The sequence below is a fragment of the Chlorocebus sabaeus genome, chromosome 14 (genome assembly GCF_047675955.1).
Source record: "Chlorocebus sabaeus isolate Y175 chromosome 14, mChlSab1.0.hap1, whole genome shotgun sequence".
NCBI classification, from domain to species: domain Eukaryota; kingdom Metazoa; phylum Chordata; class Mammalia; order Primates; family Cercopithecidae; genus Chlorocebus; species Chlorocebus sabaeus.
Genome location: NC_132917.1, coordinates 27451426 through 27468526, shown reverse-complemented (window position 1 = coordinate 27468526; position 17101 = coordinate 27451426). Strand labels below are relative to the sequence as shown.

Genomic DNA, 17101 nt, shown 5'->3' with positions numbered 1-17101 from the left:
GAGTGCAGTGGCACGGTCTTGGCTCACTGCAACCTCCACCTCCTTGGTTCAAGCAGTTCTCTGCCTCAGTCTCCTGAGTAGCTGGGATTACAGGCACACCCACAACCACGCCCGGCTAATTTTTTGTATTTTTAGTAGAGACAGGGTTCACCATCTTGGCCAGGCTGGTCTTGAACTCCTGACCTCGTGATCCACCCACCTCAGCCTCCCAAAGTGCTGGGATTACAGGCATGAAGCCACAGAGCCCAGCCATATTTTTAAAACTTTCTAAAAAACCTTGTCTGCAGCCAAAAATACCCCGGTAGCTATCAGAGGGGTAGGTAGACCTGATTTCTGTCGGCAATGCCAGAATGTCTCCTTTCTGCCTCCTGCCTCCACTCTGGTCAGGGTGCAAGGTAGGCAGGCACAGAGGCATGGCAAACCTATTCATCCTTTTGTTATCTTAAACTTTTTTGGAAAAATATTATAAACTTATAATAAATCAAACAATATAGAAGTATATAAAGAAGAAAAGATCACTGTCCCTGTACCTGGCACATAAGAAAACCAAATATTCACAATTTGATACATATCCTTCATTCTATATTCTCTATATTCTTTTTAAAAAAATACACATGTGCTGGGCCAGGCGCAGTGGCTCATGCCTATAATCCCAGGATTTTGGGAGGCCGAGGCGGGCAGATTACCTGAGGTCGGGAGTTTAAGACCAGCCTGACGCCGGGCGCGGTGGCTCACGCCTGTAATCCTAGCACTTTGGGAGGCCGAGGCGGGCAGATCACGAGGTCAGGAAATCGAGACCATCCTGGCTAACACGGTGAAACCCTGTCTCTACTAAAAATACAAAAAATTAGCCAGGCGCGGTGGCGGGCGCCTGTAGTCCCAGCTACTTGGGAGGCTGAGGCAGGAGAATGGCGTGAACCCGGGAGGCGGAGCTTGCAGTGAGCCGAGATCGCGTCACTGCACTCCAGCCTGGGTGACTGAGCGAGACTCCGTCTCAAAAAAAAACGACCAGCCTGACCAACATGGAGAAACCCCGTCTCTACTAAAAATACAAAATTAGCCAGGTGTGATGTGCCTGTAGTCTCAGCTACTGGAAGGCTGAGGCAGGAGAATCGCTTGAACCTGGGAGGCGGAGGTTGCTGTGAACCGAGATCATGCCGTTGCACTCCAGCCTGGGCAACAAGAGCAAAACCCCGTCTCAAAAAACAAAAACAAAAAAACCCACATATGCTCATATAGATAGGTATTTGTCTTTTTTTCATTCTTTTATTTCTTTTCCCCCAAATGGGATCATGGACGCAGAAACCTCCTTTTTTGACTTAACTAATGGACATTTCTCCAAGTATGTGCTTATATTGCCAGACTTTTCTCATTAATAGCTGAATACTTTTCCATAATAAGAATGTGCCAGTTTATTCATCCTATTTGGTAGATGTTTTGCCTTTGAAAATAATGCAGCAATAAGCATCTTTGTACCTATATTCCTATATTACAGGAGCTTTTCCTTCTGTAGGAGATGCCCAGGAGCAGGATTGAAATTGTTGAATCAAAGAGCATTACGCATATTCTGTCTTTTTTGTTGTTGTTGTTGTTTGTTTGAAATGGAGTCTCGCTCTGTCACCCAGGCTGGAGTGTAGTGGCGCGATCGCGGCTCACTGCAACCCCCACCTCCCGGGTTTAAGCAATTTTCTGCCTCAGCCTCCCTAGTGGCTGGGATTACAGGCACGTGCTACCATGCCCGGCTAATTTTTGTATTTTTAGTGGAGACAGGGTTTCACCATCTTGGCCAGGCTGGTCTTGAACTCCAGACCTCGTGATCCGCCCACTTCAGCCTCCCAAAGTGCTGGGATTACAGGCGTGAGCCACCGCGCCCAGCTAAGCATTATACATTTTCTAGTCATTGACCATCTTTTCATATGTTTATTGCTGACCATATACATTTCCTTTTCTGAAATTGCAGGTCTATATCTTTATTCACTTTTATCCTACATTTGTCTTTTTCCTAGCAATTTGAAGATATTCTTTGAATAATGAGGATATGTTATATGTATTGCAAGGATTTTCACCAAATCTGTACTTTTTCAGTTGGCTTTATTTATAGTGTCTTTGGACATATTTTTAAAATATGTTTATAAAATTAAAAACCTGTTATTTTTTTCATTATGTCTTTTTGTGTTTACTGACTTATGTTTTCCCTGTCTGGGGTTATACAAAAATATTCATCAAAATTTTCATCTTATTATTGTACTGTTTTGTTTTTTACATTCAAGACTTTAGCTGGAATTTAATTTTGTATATAATGTAAGGAGGAGTCAAAACTTGGCATCTGGGAGTTTGCCATAGCTCTTCATATCTTGTGGCATTTTCCATGTTTCCGTAATAACCCTCCAGTCAGCTCACCCTCCAGTTCCTCAGGTTTCAGACCTTCCTCATGTCAGCTGCTGTGCTGTAAACTGCGAGTGGGAAGGAATCATGTCTGTCTCTTTCTCCATTGCATCCTTCAGGAAAGACCAGTAAAGGTTGCAAAGCACCTAGCATAGGGCCCAGCACATTTTAGGCACTCAGACAACATTCATGGGGGGAATGAAAGTTGCATTCATAGCTGCATTACTATCACCCCTTGGCGAATTTAATATTGATGGCTTTGTCTGTGAAAACAAGGGGAAATGTCATTCTCCTTAAAGCCACTCATGGTTTCATGAGCTCATTCTGGTCCTTTCCCCTCCTGTGTCTTTATTCTTTGAGGTCTGCCTTCTCTTTATAAATCTGGCTCATTTTATACGGGCTCCCTTCTTGGGGGGGCTTTCTTCAAACCCCTTCTTAAAATCTAACAGCACTTACAAATTCTGCCATGCTATTTAGCATTTAATCCACAATGGATTTTAGTCCTTTTCTAGCACCCATCACTGTGCTGGGCACATAGCCCATCAAATACATCAACTGTGACTGGAACAATCTTGCATGCCAAGGTTCTTTAAAAGGCCTGAGGTATAGCCTCAAGATTTGTTATGAAAGCCTGGTCTAAGGAACCAGCAAACTGGAAAGAGGTAGAAAACGACCCTGAGAGCTGCTGAATACAAGAATGGTTTTTCAAGTGAGACTGTGTAGTCACATTTAAATTGTCCTGAACGCAGTTGTTAGCCAAACATGACAAGGTATTGCTCTGTCCAAAGGCACACGTCCATAGACTTTCTCAGGATGTTTTGTGTCTCCATGGCCTTCACCAGCTTGGATCTTTGGAGCTTCAGAGAAAATGGAAAGAAACTTGATGTGCCCCTATATTTGGTTTAGAAATAATATCAAATGGCTCTCAGCTCTTTCTGCATGCATTTTTAATGAAGAAATGGCTAATTCTAGGGCTAGGGCAGGGACTATACAAGATGACCCTGGAGCATCTTGGGGGATTTTGTTTGTTTTGTTTTTGTAGAGGCAAGGCTTTGCCATGTTGCCCAGTCTGGTCTCAAACTCCTGGGCTCAAGCCATGTGCCCACCTCAGCCTCCCAAATTGCTGGGATTACAGGTGTGAGCCACCACGCCCGGCCCCCTGGGGCATCTTGTAATGCCAGAAAGTACTCAAAACCAAAAGGATGGGCGTATGTCAAAGGGACACGGAAGCCAACTGGAAAAGCTCCCAATGGCCAAAGCTGGAACAATTTGAACAACAAAATAATATGGCATTGAATTATAGCCCAAAAAATAAAACAAATAACGATGAGTTCATACTGATATAAATGACTGAATAAATAAATGGAAGAGACCAATCTACCATACAGAAGAATTCCAAATAATTTATGTAGAAACTCCACCCTTAAGGAGATAGAGCATAGAAACTCCACCCTTAAGGAGATAGAGCATAACTTCAGGGAATAATTCCCCAGCCTTTAAGAGTGGAATACAACTTAATGACTTGCTTTCCAACATGAAAAAAAAAAAAAAATTAAAATTAAAAAAAAACAAAGTGCAACATGAAAAAAGGGAGCAAAGTAACTTTACAGTGGATAAACTTGGCAAAGACTACCTTAGCCAGGTGATCAAGGTTAACACCATCAGTGAGAAGTCATGTTGATCGTATGTACCCTTCAGATGATGTGATGAAAATGACATTTCACCTCTGTGGTCTTCCTCCCAAAAACCATAACCACAGCCTGTGAGAAAAATGGACATATCTCAATTAAGATACGTGCTACAAAATACGTGACCAGTCCTCCTCGAAACTATCAGTCATCAACAACAGCCAGGTGCAGTGGCTCACACCTGTAATCCCAGCATTTGGGAGGCTGAGGCAGGAGGATTGCTTGAGGCCAGCAGTTCAAGACCAGGCTAGTCAACATAGTGAGACCCTGTCTTTTTTTTTTTTTTTTTTAATTAAAATTTTTAAAACATAGCCAGGTGTGGCACATGCCTGTAGTTCCGGCTACTTGGGAGGCTGAAGCAGGAGGATTGCCGGTGCCCAGCAGGAGTTCACTCAGGAGTTGAGCCCAGGCTGTAGTGAGCTATGATTGTGCCACTGCACATCAGCCTGGGCAACAGAGTAAGACCATGTCTCTTAAAAAAAAAAACTCACCAAAAACAAAGAATGTCTAAGAAACTATCACAGCCTACAGGAGTCTATGCAAATATGACAATTAAATGTAATGTGGCATGCTGGATGGGATCCTGGAACAGAAAAAGTACATTAAGCAAAACTAGTAAAATCTGAAAAAAAGTATGAAGTTCAGTTAATAATATATTATTTCTTTAGTGGTGATAAATGTACCACAGTAAGATGTTAACAGAACTGGGTATGAGTACATGGAAACTCTGTATTATCCTTGTACCTTTTCTGTAAATCTAAAACTAAAATTAAGTTTACTTAAATATTTTTAAAATATGCAGTTTGGGCAACAGATTGACTACATGCTTGTCTTCAAAAGTGTGCTTTTAATTACAGGGTGCTGGTGACAGCTTTGTGGGAGCTTTGGCCTTCTACCTGGCTTACTATCCAAATTTGTCCTTGGAAGACATGCTCAAGAGATCCAATTTCATTGCAGCAGTCAGCGTCCAGGCTGCAGGAACACAGTCATCTTACCCTTACAAAAAAGACCTTCCGCTTACTCTGTTTTGATTGCTATTAGTCCCAAAATAAATATACCTGGGAATAAAATGTACTTGGGGGTGGCTGCTCCTGGCTAACACTTATTAGAAAATGTCCTCATCCCCTTTCTTTGCAAATATTAGTTCTTCTACAAAAAGTCATCCTCAAGCTTCAATTTATTTGTAACGATGATTCTTTTGCTTTCCATGCATTTGCACAAACCAGCCAGAACTAAAGATTCCACAACCAAGATCTGTACAAACATTACCACTCTTCAGGGACAAGTAAACTCAATTGTCAACAGATTGTTAATGCCCCATGTGCACCATACGGCAAAGGTTGTGGACAACAGTGTCTAGAGCCAGAGCAGACTCTTCTTAAGGGAAAGGGCACTTTCTAAGAGGGGCAGCTGATACAACTTTAGCTTAGTGTTGTCAAGACCTCTGGTTTTGTAAGGGAAGGCAGAAGTTTGGATATTTATTGAAACCCTTCAATGTTTATGTATCAGCAACTAATTTTTTTTTTTTTAATGTAAACACCACAGGGGCGTGGTGGCTCACGTGGTGGGTGTAATCCCACCACTTTGGGAAGCCGAGTCAGAAGAATTGCTTGAGCCCAGGAGTTTGAGACCAGCCTGGGCAACATGGCGAAACCTCATCTCTACTAAAAATACAATTAGCCAGGCGTGGTGGCACACACCTGTAGTCCCAGCTATTCAGGAGGCTGAGGTGGGAGGATAACATGAGCCTAGGAGTTGGAGGCCGCAGTGAGCCATGATCATGCCACTACACTCCAGTCTGCGTGACAAAGCAGACCCTGTATCAAAAAAAAAGAAGTAACCACCACCTATGGGCCACATTCGACCCATGGACTGAATAAGTAAGTCATTTGTTAAACCAGGTAAGTTCTTTTTTTTAAAGCAATTCATGTATGTCACAGACCCTTTACATCAGCTTAGCCAGGAGCAGGTGATTTTTCTTATAACTTAATACTATGTACAGTTTCAGCCTAAAAAGAGCCAAGATCTCACCTATTATTGCTTTGAACCAGAGCTTTATCAAAAGATGCCATAAAATAGCCGATTGACCATGAGGCCACAAGCCCCTAAGACTCATCAACTATCTGCCTCTAATTCCTCTAAACCACCAGAGAGCTACTCTTACATTTCCCTCGGAGCCAGGTTTGGGCCATGGAGAAGGAACTTCTTATTTTGTAGTCAGGGTGGGCACGGTATCATTCTCCCACACAAATGCTTTAAATGGGGTAGGATGTGAACCAGCAGAGCTTAAAATGAGCAGATCCTTTTCAACCAGAAACTTGACAAAGGAGAAAACTGGACAACTTTGAAAACTTGTGGGAAACAACAGCCCGAGTGAGAAAGTGTATGGCTCCGGGCAGGACAGAGGTCCCTATCTGAACATTAGGGATTGCTCCCAGAATTCCATGCTAGTTAGCTGTGTGGTACCACCATGCCTCAGAAGTCTTAGCAGTGACTTTATGGAAATACACTATAGCTTCTTTTATTTTAAAAGGAAAGAAATACCTAGGGAATAAAGGAATCCAAAGCTGTCCCACAAAATCCTAGATACTGCTTTGGTGACCTAGGTTTGAAAATATAGGCCAGTGGCATTTTTCCTAATTAAGCACAAATCAGAAATAGAAGTTCTCTTGATTTGTGTTATAAGGCTCCTTCTTTTGTCATTCCTGGTCCCCCTTGCCATCTTTGTTATTACATGGGAGTTTCTTCAAGATCACTCGGGACTGTTACTCTGCCTTTTCTCTTGAGTACAGAGGGAGCAGGCTGGAAACTCTTACATAAGTGTTGTTATGGAAACATTTATTACATGAAACAATGGTTATTTTTTAGTAGTGTGGTTGATTTTTAAAACCTCAAATAGTGTGGAAAAACATCACTAAGACACAATAGCATAGGCTATTTTAATATTTTTTATTAAGGGCTATAAAAATACCCAGAAAGATAAATAAATGTGATGCAATGATATCTGTCCTAATATGAAGAACTTTCTTTCACTGCATTGTTTTCCTTCACAATGGTCTTCAAATCACAGGAGGCAGTGATTCCATGCCATTTCCTCTTCTTTTATTACACACTACAGGATTTCTGAATCAGTATCCCCGCCCTCAGTCTTCTCTTTATAAATCAAAGTCACTTTCAATCCACCATTTAAAGGGAGCGTATTTTTTTATCTTCCACGAAGAGGACTCTTTGTTTCACTATGGAGGGAGAAAAAAAGAATTGTAGCAGAAAATTATTATAAAGTATCATCGACATTTTTATAAAAAATATGTATCAGACCATAAGCCCTCTTCTTTCTCTTATTTTACTATTTCTTGATATGAGGATGGAGCTGATTTGCAAACTCAGTTCCTCCATCCCAACAGCCAGGGCAGACTGGAGAAAATGGCTATAGGGCCACTAGCTAATCAGCAACATCCTTGGTATCCCACAAGTCATTATTTAAACCAATATAGAAATATTCACATTAAGAAAGAAAACTAGGGACAAAAATGGAAAACAATGCTTTCACCCAATTAATGTCCACTCTTGCAGGAGGTAAGCAAGGACAGACTGGGAGCTGGACTCCAGAAAAAGAGCAGCAAGAACCAAGTGAACCACACTGTCTGGAAGAGTAATAGACACTAAACCTCTACTTCCCAGAGATGGGTTAATACACCCAAATATGGAGTTTTTAGTTTGGTACTATAATTAACATCATAACCAAAATCTCATTATTATAAATATCCCAGAGTACAGTTCTCTGAAACAAAGTGCTACCTGCCTGGATGAAACACTGAAGGCTAGCCGGGCACGATGGCTCACGCCTGTAATCCCAACACTTTGGAAGGCCAAGGTAGGCGGATCACCTGAGGCTGGGAGTTCAAGACCAGCCTGACCAACATGGAGAAACCTCATCTCTACTAAAACTACAAAATTAGCCAGGCATGGCATATGCCTGTAATCCCAGCTATTCGGGAGGCTGGGGCAGGAGAATCACTTGGACCCAGGAGGCAGAGGTTGCAGTGAGTCGAGATCGTACCATTGCACTGCAGCCTGGGCAACAAGAGTAAAACTCCGTCTCAAAAAAAATGACTGAAGACTAGATGCTGAGCAGTAAGGCTTTCATAGTTCTATAATGCCCTATGGCACTCCATTAACTTCCAACATTCTCTGTCTCTCTCTCTCTCTCTCTCTCTCTCTCACACACACACACACACACACACACACACACACAAATACCCCCCTACCTATTTCCTCCTTGCTAAAACAAAAATACACCAGAAATGGAACAATCACCCAAGGAAGACCTAAACAACTATGACCTAACAATTCCTCACTTGTCCCTATCACACATTTTAGCTTTTTCCTTCTATAGTCAACATGGATACTCTGTATATGAGATCCCCAAGCTATCTACGATTAAGAATTACCTTATTTAAGTAAGTCCATTCTCACTCTCCACTCCTACCTTAATCCTGGTTTAGTAAGGCTAGAGTTGGACTGGAAGTCTACATTTTTTTAAAACTCCTCAATTTGAGGCCGGGCGCAGTGGCTCAAGCCTGTAATCCCAGCACTTTGGGAGGGTGAGACGGGTGGATCACGAGGTCAGGAGATCGAGACCATCCTGGCTAACACAGTAAAACCCCGTCTCTACTAAAAAATACAAAAAGCTAGCCGGGCGAGGTGGCGGGCGCCTGTAGTCCCAGCTGCTCGGGAGGCTGAGGCAGGAGAATGGCGTAAACCCGGGAGGCAGTACTTGCAGTGAGCCGAGATCCGGCCACTGCACTCCAGCCTGGGCGACAGAGCGAGACTCCGTCTCAAAAAAAAAAAAAAAAAAAAACTCCTCAATTGATGGGCAGCTGAATTTAAGAACTATTAACCTGTCAACACATTTTTATCTATAATATTAATACACTGTACATAAGGGATCTTTTTAACATACTTCAAACCATGTGAAATGTAAGTAGGATTGATCCTCCTAAAACTCCAGGGATGACTACAATGCATTAATGCATTACAAGATGGTAGTAAAGAACCAAAACAGTTTCTCATCAATGTTATTAATTACAAGAACTATTTCCCCCATGGTTTTCTACAGGGAACTAAAAACTTGGTTTAAAAAAAGGCGGGGGGTGGGGGAGTTGTCTCACTGAAAAGCAATCTGGAGACAATTTAAATGACCCTGACTAGGAGTAACTGATTAAGGTTAGTAGAGCAAGGCTATATGGAGTAGAATTCTTTCATTCATTCACTGCACCTATTCCTTTAACTCAAAGAATAAATATTTAAGACCACAGAACTGTGCGAGGCAATGTAGAGTTTACAAAAGTGTAAGAAGACTCCCTGATTTAATACATCAGTACATCATGAGGTGCCCACACAAATGTTCAGTAAACCCCAGAGGACCCTAAAGGTCAGAAGGGACAGGAATGGTGACAGAAGGCCTCATGGAAAGTGTCAAGTTTGGTCCCTGAAGACAGATCAGCATTTGGATTAAATGAACCACGAATGGGCATCCGGTTAGATGATGGTAGGAGTCTCACAGTGGGCATCCATGGCCTGACCACAGGGATAGGTCTTGATTTAAAAAAACAAACAAACAAACAAAAAAGTTTTAGAAAGATTAACTTGGCTCCATGTAAGAGACAGAACAGGGACTTGGCCAGGAATGGTGGCTCATGCCCATAATCCCAGCACTTGGGAGACTGAGGTAGGAGGATCACTTGAGGACAGGAGTTCCAGACCAGCCTGGGCAACACAGAAAGACACTGTCTCTTAAAAAAAAAAAAAAAAAAAAAAAAAAAAAAAAAAAACTGTGTTTAAATTAGAAGGGCCAAGCACAATGGCTCAGGCCTGTAATCCCAATCCTTTGGACAGCAAAGGTGGGCGGACTGCCTGAGCTCAGGAGTTCGAGACCAGCCTGGACAACACAGTGAGACCCCATCTCTATTTTTTAAAAAAATTAAATAAAAGAACAGGGACTGCTGGGCACAGTGGCTCACGCCTGTAATCCCAGCACTTTGGGAGGCCAAGGCGGGCAGATCACGAGGTCAGGAGATTGAGACCATCCTGGCTAACATGGTGAAACCCCATCTCTACTAAAAATACAAAAAAATTAGCCGGGCACGGTGGCGGGCGCCTGTAGTCCCAGCTACTTGGGAGGCTGAGGCAGGAGAATGGCATGGACCCGGGAGGTGGAGCTTGCAGTGAGCCGAGATCGCGCCACTGCACTCCAGCCTGGGCGACAGAGCGAGACTCCATCTCAAAAAAAAAAAAAAAGAACAGGGACTTGGAGTGAGAAAGGCTGGGTTCCAACTCTGGCTCCACCATTTATCAGCTATGAGTCCCTGGGAAAATTTCTCAAAATACTCTACCCTGCTTTCTTCCCTGTGGAAGAGATAACTATCTCCCTCACAAGGTTGTTGCCGGACACACAGTGCACACACAACACGTGTTAAGTGAGTTGAAATGACACACTGCTACCCACAATTGTAAACATGAATTTTCTGTCAAAATATTTAATGCTTAATGCACAGAAGAATGAATCTGTCAAGTTCTCTCCCTACATCTAACCAAAACCGATTCTGCTTCAATTAAAGTATATATTGTCTTGTTTAGTCATCCAAGGAATTAAAACTGACAAGTTTTCATTCTCTTTATGATAAACCTTCAATACATTTACGAAAGTTTAATAAGCTTATGCCTCAGCATTTAATCCTTCCTCTTCGGAAATTAGCATCTAGTTTTATACATGGAAAAAGAGTTCGAAAGGACAGGCATATGCAGCTGCTGCTTGCCACAGACTGTATTATGAAATGCTCAAATAATTGGGAATTTTTTCACATTTCCTTACCTATTTCCTTGATAAAGCAGACGAATAATCATTTTCCTCAATCTTAACAATTTACTAATCACAGTAAAACACGCTAGGAGAACTGCCAAGCTATTTGGTACCCTGGGCAATGGGGCAGGCCCCGAGGCAAACATCACGAGCACCTGCAGGGCATTCAGCAGGTGGGCAGAAAGCCAGGGAGTCTGCTATCCCAGAACATTCTCTTCTTCAGAAAAGACAAAGTTGTGCTGTCAAAGCTAAGGACATTCCTTTTGAGAAAAGTTCTAAGCGTCTGTTTGAAATTTCTGTGTGACTCTTTTCTCCCACTTCGATCAGAACTGTTTATGGTTGTATCCTTTCCCAATCTCAAAACTTAAAATCAAACTGACAAATATTAAGTTCCTAATACCTCCATACTAAGGATGAAAAGCCCAATACATACATTTTTTATACTTAATATATCACAGAAGGTTATTCAATCAATATTTATTAGTGTTGTGCAAGTTTCTAAAAATAAAGAGTTAAATATATATACTCTGGTTTCTCTTCGGCTCGTATAAATGTTTCACCTTTTACTAAGAGAGATAAATATGGTAGAAAAATACTTACTTTATTGTAAAGTTCATCCCTTTGACTTTTCACCAGCTGACACAAAGAAATCAGAGGGAGTAAAACATACCAATCCAATTCTAAACCGTATCAATCCAACAGCAAGCCTCCTCATTTTTCCACCATGTGAGGAATCACCCTGAAATTCAGACTCCTTATCATCAGGTACAAACCTAGAATTCCCTTTTTACTGTGATAATAAACAGAAATTTGAACACCATAAAAACAGCAAGGAATTTTATTTCTGTTAAAGGATGGAACACAAGAAACTTTAAGCTGACAATTGTGCTTCTTAGAGCCTTTAAAAAATGTCTGCTCGTGTTATTACAGCCATTATCTTGTTAAGAAGCAATGGCCAGGCGCGGTGGCTCATGCCTGTAATCCCAGAACTTTGGGAGGCCGAGGTGGGTGGATCACCTGAGGGCAAGAGTTCAAGACGAACCTGGCTATCATGGTGAAATTCTCTCTCTACTAAAAATATAAAAGTTAGCCAGGTGTGGTGGCACGCACCTGTAGTCCCAGCTATTTGGAAGAATGAAGCAGAAGAATCACTTGAACCCAGGACGCAGAGGTTGCAGTGAGCTGAGATTGCATCACAGCACTCCAGCCTGAGTGACAGAGTAAGACTCCATTTAAAAAAGAAAAACAGGCTGGGCGCGGTGGCTCACGCCTGTAATCCCAGCACTTTGGGAGGCCGAGGCCGGAGGATCACAAGGTCAGGAGATCGAGACCATCCTGGCAAACACGGTGAAACCCCGTCTCTATTAAAAATACAACAACAAAAAAAAATTAGGCCAGGCATGGTGGCAGGCGCCTGTAGTCCCAGCTACTCAGGAGGCTGAGGCAGCAGAATGGCGTGAACCCGGGAGGCGGAGCTTGCAGTGAGCCGAGATCTCGCCGCTGCACTCTGGCCTGGGCGACAGAGCGAGACTCCATCTCAAAAAAATAAAAAAACAAACAAAAAAAAAAAAAATTAATTATAAAGAGCACAAAAATGAAATGAACAACCAGAGCAAACGTGTTTGCTATTTTTGCATAAATCTGCACATAAAATCCAGAAACAGGATAGGCGTCCACCAACAGCATCAGGTGCTGACTCTATTTTTGTTTGTGAGCAGATAATCTGGCTTTGGGAACATTTGTCTCTTCTAGATAAATACTTCCATCTAATGAGACCATTTAAAGTTACCATATAGTACAGCATTTTAGTGGATGGCACAAAATGGAAAAATCAAATTTCCTACCCCCACTGCACTAATATATAGAAATCATATTCATTTAACTTATATCAGGACCCAAAAAGTAGCCACTGTTGAACAGATGATGCCAGGACACCATACCATCCCCTTCTCAAGACACTTGTCTGTTTCCAGACCACTACCACCTATTCTCTTTACATAGCTGGTTTCTCACCTTCAGGTCTCAGTTAACTATCTCCTCCTGGAGAGACCTTCCCTGACTTAGCCATCTAATGTGACTTTCCCTACCACTCCCCAACTTAATCCTACACCTCAGCATCCTGATTGTTTCTCTCATAGCACTTATAATTTGTCATTTTTTCTCCCCCTGTCAGACTAGACTAAGTGCCAAGAATACAGGGACTTGTCTTGTGTCCTGGTGCATCCCAGCACCTGGGATGTTAAATAGCATCATAATAATCATTCAATACCTATTTACTAAATGAATGCTAGTGTCAGAGGCTAAAAAAAACTCCCAGAGGTGTTCAGATGTTCAGCCTACAAAGGGGGCAACAGGCCTTGGAAGCATTAACCTCCCCAGATCTTACCAATTGGATCATAATGCAAAAGAGTCAGTTTTTCCTTCAGTCGGTTTCTCTTGGTGTTGAAGCAGAAACCTGTCCCAGCTTGGCTCACCATTCTCACCAAAATGTTTCTAAGATTAAAAAGTATGCTGTTACATGTGAGCTGACGAAATAAACTAAAATCAGTCATGGGGGGATGGCACATTTTGAGAACTCTGTAGGGTAATATTAGTTGTGGGATATCACTTGGCCCTAAGAAGGTTCAGCTGTAAGACAGCCTAAGTTTTCCATGAAACAATTTCAATGGGATTTGCTCCACTACACAGAGTTACTTCACAATGACCTAACCAAAACAATAAGAACAATCAAGCCACATGGGGGACTAGCCTCAGACATCCAACCCTCACGAGCAGCAGAAGTCAGGAAGGGGAAAATATCAAAGTACTGGTAACCACAGCTGGCTAGTGAGGAAATGGTAAAGATAGCTGTCTCAGAACAGCCCTCTCTTCGGGGCATAAATGATTATCATCAGGAAGGGCCAAAAGAAAGGGACTGAAGCTTTTAGGTTGCTAATGTGCAAAACCTTGTGCCCCTTCGTATTTAAGTTACAGTCATCCAAAGCAGAAAGTCCATGTCTGCCTCACCAGATCTTTTAATACCTATACTGTCTGTTATTTTTTCATGTGTCTTGTCTCCTCATGTAGACCATGTTATTTCTCATGTAATTCCAGAACAACCTGGAAGCATCTAAGACTATATTACACATCACTGCATTGCTTTCAACATTCAGCACAGTGCCTCATAAGGGGCATACAGTATTTATTTCTAATTAAGATAGACAATAATTATCCATTCAACACAGATTCAACAAATCTTAAGCACTTACTCTATGGAAGGCACTCTGGGAAATACAAAGCTCTGTAAGTCTATGTCTATGTCCTCTAGGAGCTAACAGTACTCCTAGCAGTACTCCTAGTGAGCTGGTACATGAGGTCGATCAGGCAAGACATATATGAAATACATCACAAGGGTACAAAAAGTCAGAATATACCTCTACAGAAACCAAAGGCAAGGGATTCCTATACATCCTGGGGGTAGGGAATTCTGACATAAATAACTGGACTGTGGGGAAAGCTACGTGAATAACTAAAAGATACTGAGAGGGAAAGCGCTAACATACATGTTTATCATTAACTTTAATCCAAAAGACTAGCTTTAAGGATTTTCAGTGTCTTGAGTTGCAAGGAAAGGCTGCTTTAGAACTTCCCTATTTTTACCACAAAATCTTCAGTTATTGTCTACAACATTTATTTTGAAATACAAGTTTGGTAGTTCTAGTCTCTCTGGTACAGCATGGAATCTTTAATCTTGGCTATTTTTGAAATGCTTATACCATGAATGCAAGTGATTACAAAACTCATTAAAACAGACTCTATGATTTAATCAAAGCAGAGTTTGTTCTTCTGGATTCCTGTAGTGAGATCCAGACAAATGGCCCCTGGTCCTCAATTTGAGGAAATGGAAATGTGGTGGTAGTCCAAATACAGCACAGCCCAATGGTTTGTTTAGAAACAGACAGTGAGCTCACAAATCCTGGGACTAGAAAAGCAGCAAAGGCTCCTTTAAGTATTTCAGTGCTCACGGAAGTAGCTCAGTTGGGCAGGAGGGAAAATATTTTTTGAAAGAGTTCATAGAGAAAAAATTATCAACTAAGTAATCCACAGACTAACTCTTAGGAAGTCGAGGCCCAATGCTTAATTTCATATAAGGATGTACTGGGAGCAACGAGACTAACAAATCTAACATAAACAAGTGACGTTTAAAAAAGGAAAAATCTTTACTTACTTTGACTTGCTCTTGGCAACTTTTTTGTAGACAGGAAAGGTTGGAAAAAAAAATAAAAATATAAATGTATCTTTCTTATGCAAAGTTCAGTTATATGTCAGTTCATTATATGTCAGTAATAACCAAAAATATTTAACTTATGAAATACGCCATGAGGTGTCACTCAAGTAACTATTCCCTATATATTAAGGAACCCCTTAGGATTTTATAGAAGGTAGGTTAAAAGAGCCAATCAGACCAACACAATTCTAGATTTAATATTTTGCACAATTTCATGTCTGTTGGACTGGCTACCTTTTAAATCTTTCTAAAGTAATGCCTGCTCCACTTTTTCCCTCTTCTAAAGTGCAAGTATTTGCACTGCAGCAAGCTTCTTGTTTGACAAGTTAATCTTTGCAAATAGTAACAACCATCACATGTGGTGAAAATCAGACACTAAATCTTACTGGGAATTCAGCCAGGTGTAAGGAAGAGCACTGACTCGGGAGCCCGAGGACTTCTTTCACTGCCCTGCCGTTAGTACTCGGGCAATTCATTGCCCCTCTCGGGAGCCGTTTCCTTATTTTTAGAGTTCGAAATGGGTGGGCTACAATTTCTGAGGTCCTTCAGAATCTTCGGATGTCCTTCGGACATGCAGTGATTCTCCTAACACGGGCTGGAGAAAAACGCCCCAGAGCCAGACTCAACAGTCCGCGAGGACGGCAACTGAATCCAGACACCACAGACCCCTTCTCAGGCACCCACACGTCCGCGCAGGGAGGCGCGCCGCGGGGCATGCCGGACGCTGTGGTCCTGAAGGCCTGGAAAAGTCCGCAGTTGTAGCTTCCCGGCCTGTTCGCACATCCTTCCCCACATCATTCCGGGGCCCTACCTGTCACGGGCCCCCAACCCTCACCGTAACCCCTGCCGGCGCCTCCATCCCCACTTACAGAAGACGGCGGAGAGGAACATGGTGACCACCCCTGGACAGTCTCCGTCACTGGTCAAAAGGCCCCCAACAAACAACAACTGCTTCCGGGGCACGGGCCGGTTCCGGAAGAGGACATCCGGCAGTCGCCCGAGGCCACGCCCCCCACCTGGAACCTGCCCCCAATCGTCTGACTCGTTCCTCCGTTCCTTACAGCGAGTGTGTTTTGCTCTTGTTGTAGTGGAGGTTGGAATCCTCTTCCTTATGGAAAGGGATTTACAGCTGAGGGTTCGCGCCCCGGCCCTGACTCCTATTTCTGGGTCAAGTGCTTTCAGCGTTAGGTGCTTTTCATATTTGTTTGATGAAATAATCGCAACCACCTGCATTAGACCCACAAGAACAACTGTGTATTGGACTTCGGCCGCTCCAGCCTATCAGCCCCTCGCATATTTTCTTAAAATGTTGCCTCCCCGGACCCAACTCCCTCTCCGCCTGGTTAAGCCTTACTCTCACTACTCTCAGTCCCTTCGGCGTTAGGAAGCCCACCTTTCCTTAATTATCTGTTGAATCTCTAGGAGGGCAGGACCCTTCGCATCTCAAACTTCTGTATCCAAACACCTAGCACAGTTCCTGACATAGAGGCCAAATAACAGATTGAGAGCATTCACATCACTTGCCTAATATCACAAAACTACCAGGTGGCAGAGTCAGAATTTAAACCTAGATTTTATCTGACTCCAAAGACTCCTGCCTTTCCCAGTAGACATTGGGACCTACCAGTTTGCAGTCATTAATTTCTCATGGCTCTGTAAGGAAGCTGGGCTCCTCCAACACCGAGGACTTCGTCAGTAACCTCATTTCCCAACTAATAATCAGGACTTTTGAATCTTTTTCCTAATCTGTGATTTGTATCTACATATTCCTACACATGTGAAATAAGATTTAATTTCATGACTCACACCTGTAATCCCAGCCCTTTGAGAGGCTGAAGCAGGCAGATCACTTGAGGTCAGGAGATTGAGGCCAGTCTGGCCAACATAGTGGAATCCCGT

At 42.5% G+C, this 17101-nt stretch overlaps 2 protein-coding genes across 4 annotated transcripts in view; one reads left to right on the top strand and one right to left on the bottom strand.

Annotated features, from left to right (window-relative positions):
• RBKS (ribokinase) overlaps positions 1-5235 on the top strand; it is a 108693-nt gene extending 103458 nt beyond the window's left edge. For 2 of the 3 annotated variants that reach the window (XM_038006216.2, XM_073022887.1), the window contains one exon: positions 4931-5235. In XM_038006216.2, coding sequence (XP_037862144.1) covers positions 4931-5104 — 174 coding nt within the window. In that variant the 3' untranslated portion in view covers positions 5105-5235. The remainder of the gene's footprint in view (positions 1-4930) is intronic. The other variant, XM_038006217.2, reaches the window with a different exon arrangement.
• Positions 5236-7003: 1768 nt separating this feature from the next.
• Positions 7004-16153, bottom strand: MRPL33 (mitochondrial ribosomal protein L33). Its single transcript, XM_007971093.3, has 4 exons — positions 16072-16153; positions 15143-15161; positions 13322-13428; positions 7004-7309 (listed from the first exon to the last, which is right to left on the bottom strand). Exons 1-4 carry the CDS (start codon positions 16091-16093, stop codon positions 7260-7262), a joined length of 198 nt encoding a protein of 65 aa, XP_007969284.2. The 5' UTR covers positions 16094-16153; the 3' UTR covers positions 7004-7259.
• Between the last annotated feature and the right edge of the window lie 948 nt (positions 16154-17101).

Excerpts from the sequence above, each read along its gene's own strand:
- MRPL33 (XM_007971093.3), bottom strand. The coding sequence starts at position 16,093 with ATGTTCCTCTCCGCCGTCTTCT. Across the intron at positions 7,310-13,321 it reads TTTGCATTATGATCCAATTG|TGAAACAAAGAGTCCTCTTC; the intron begins GTAAGATCTGGG and ends CTCCCTCCATAG.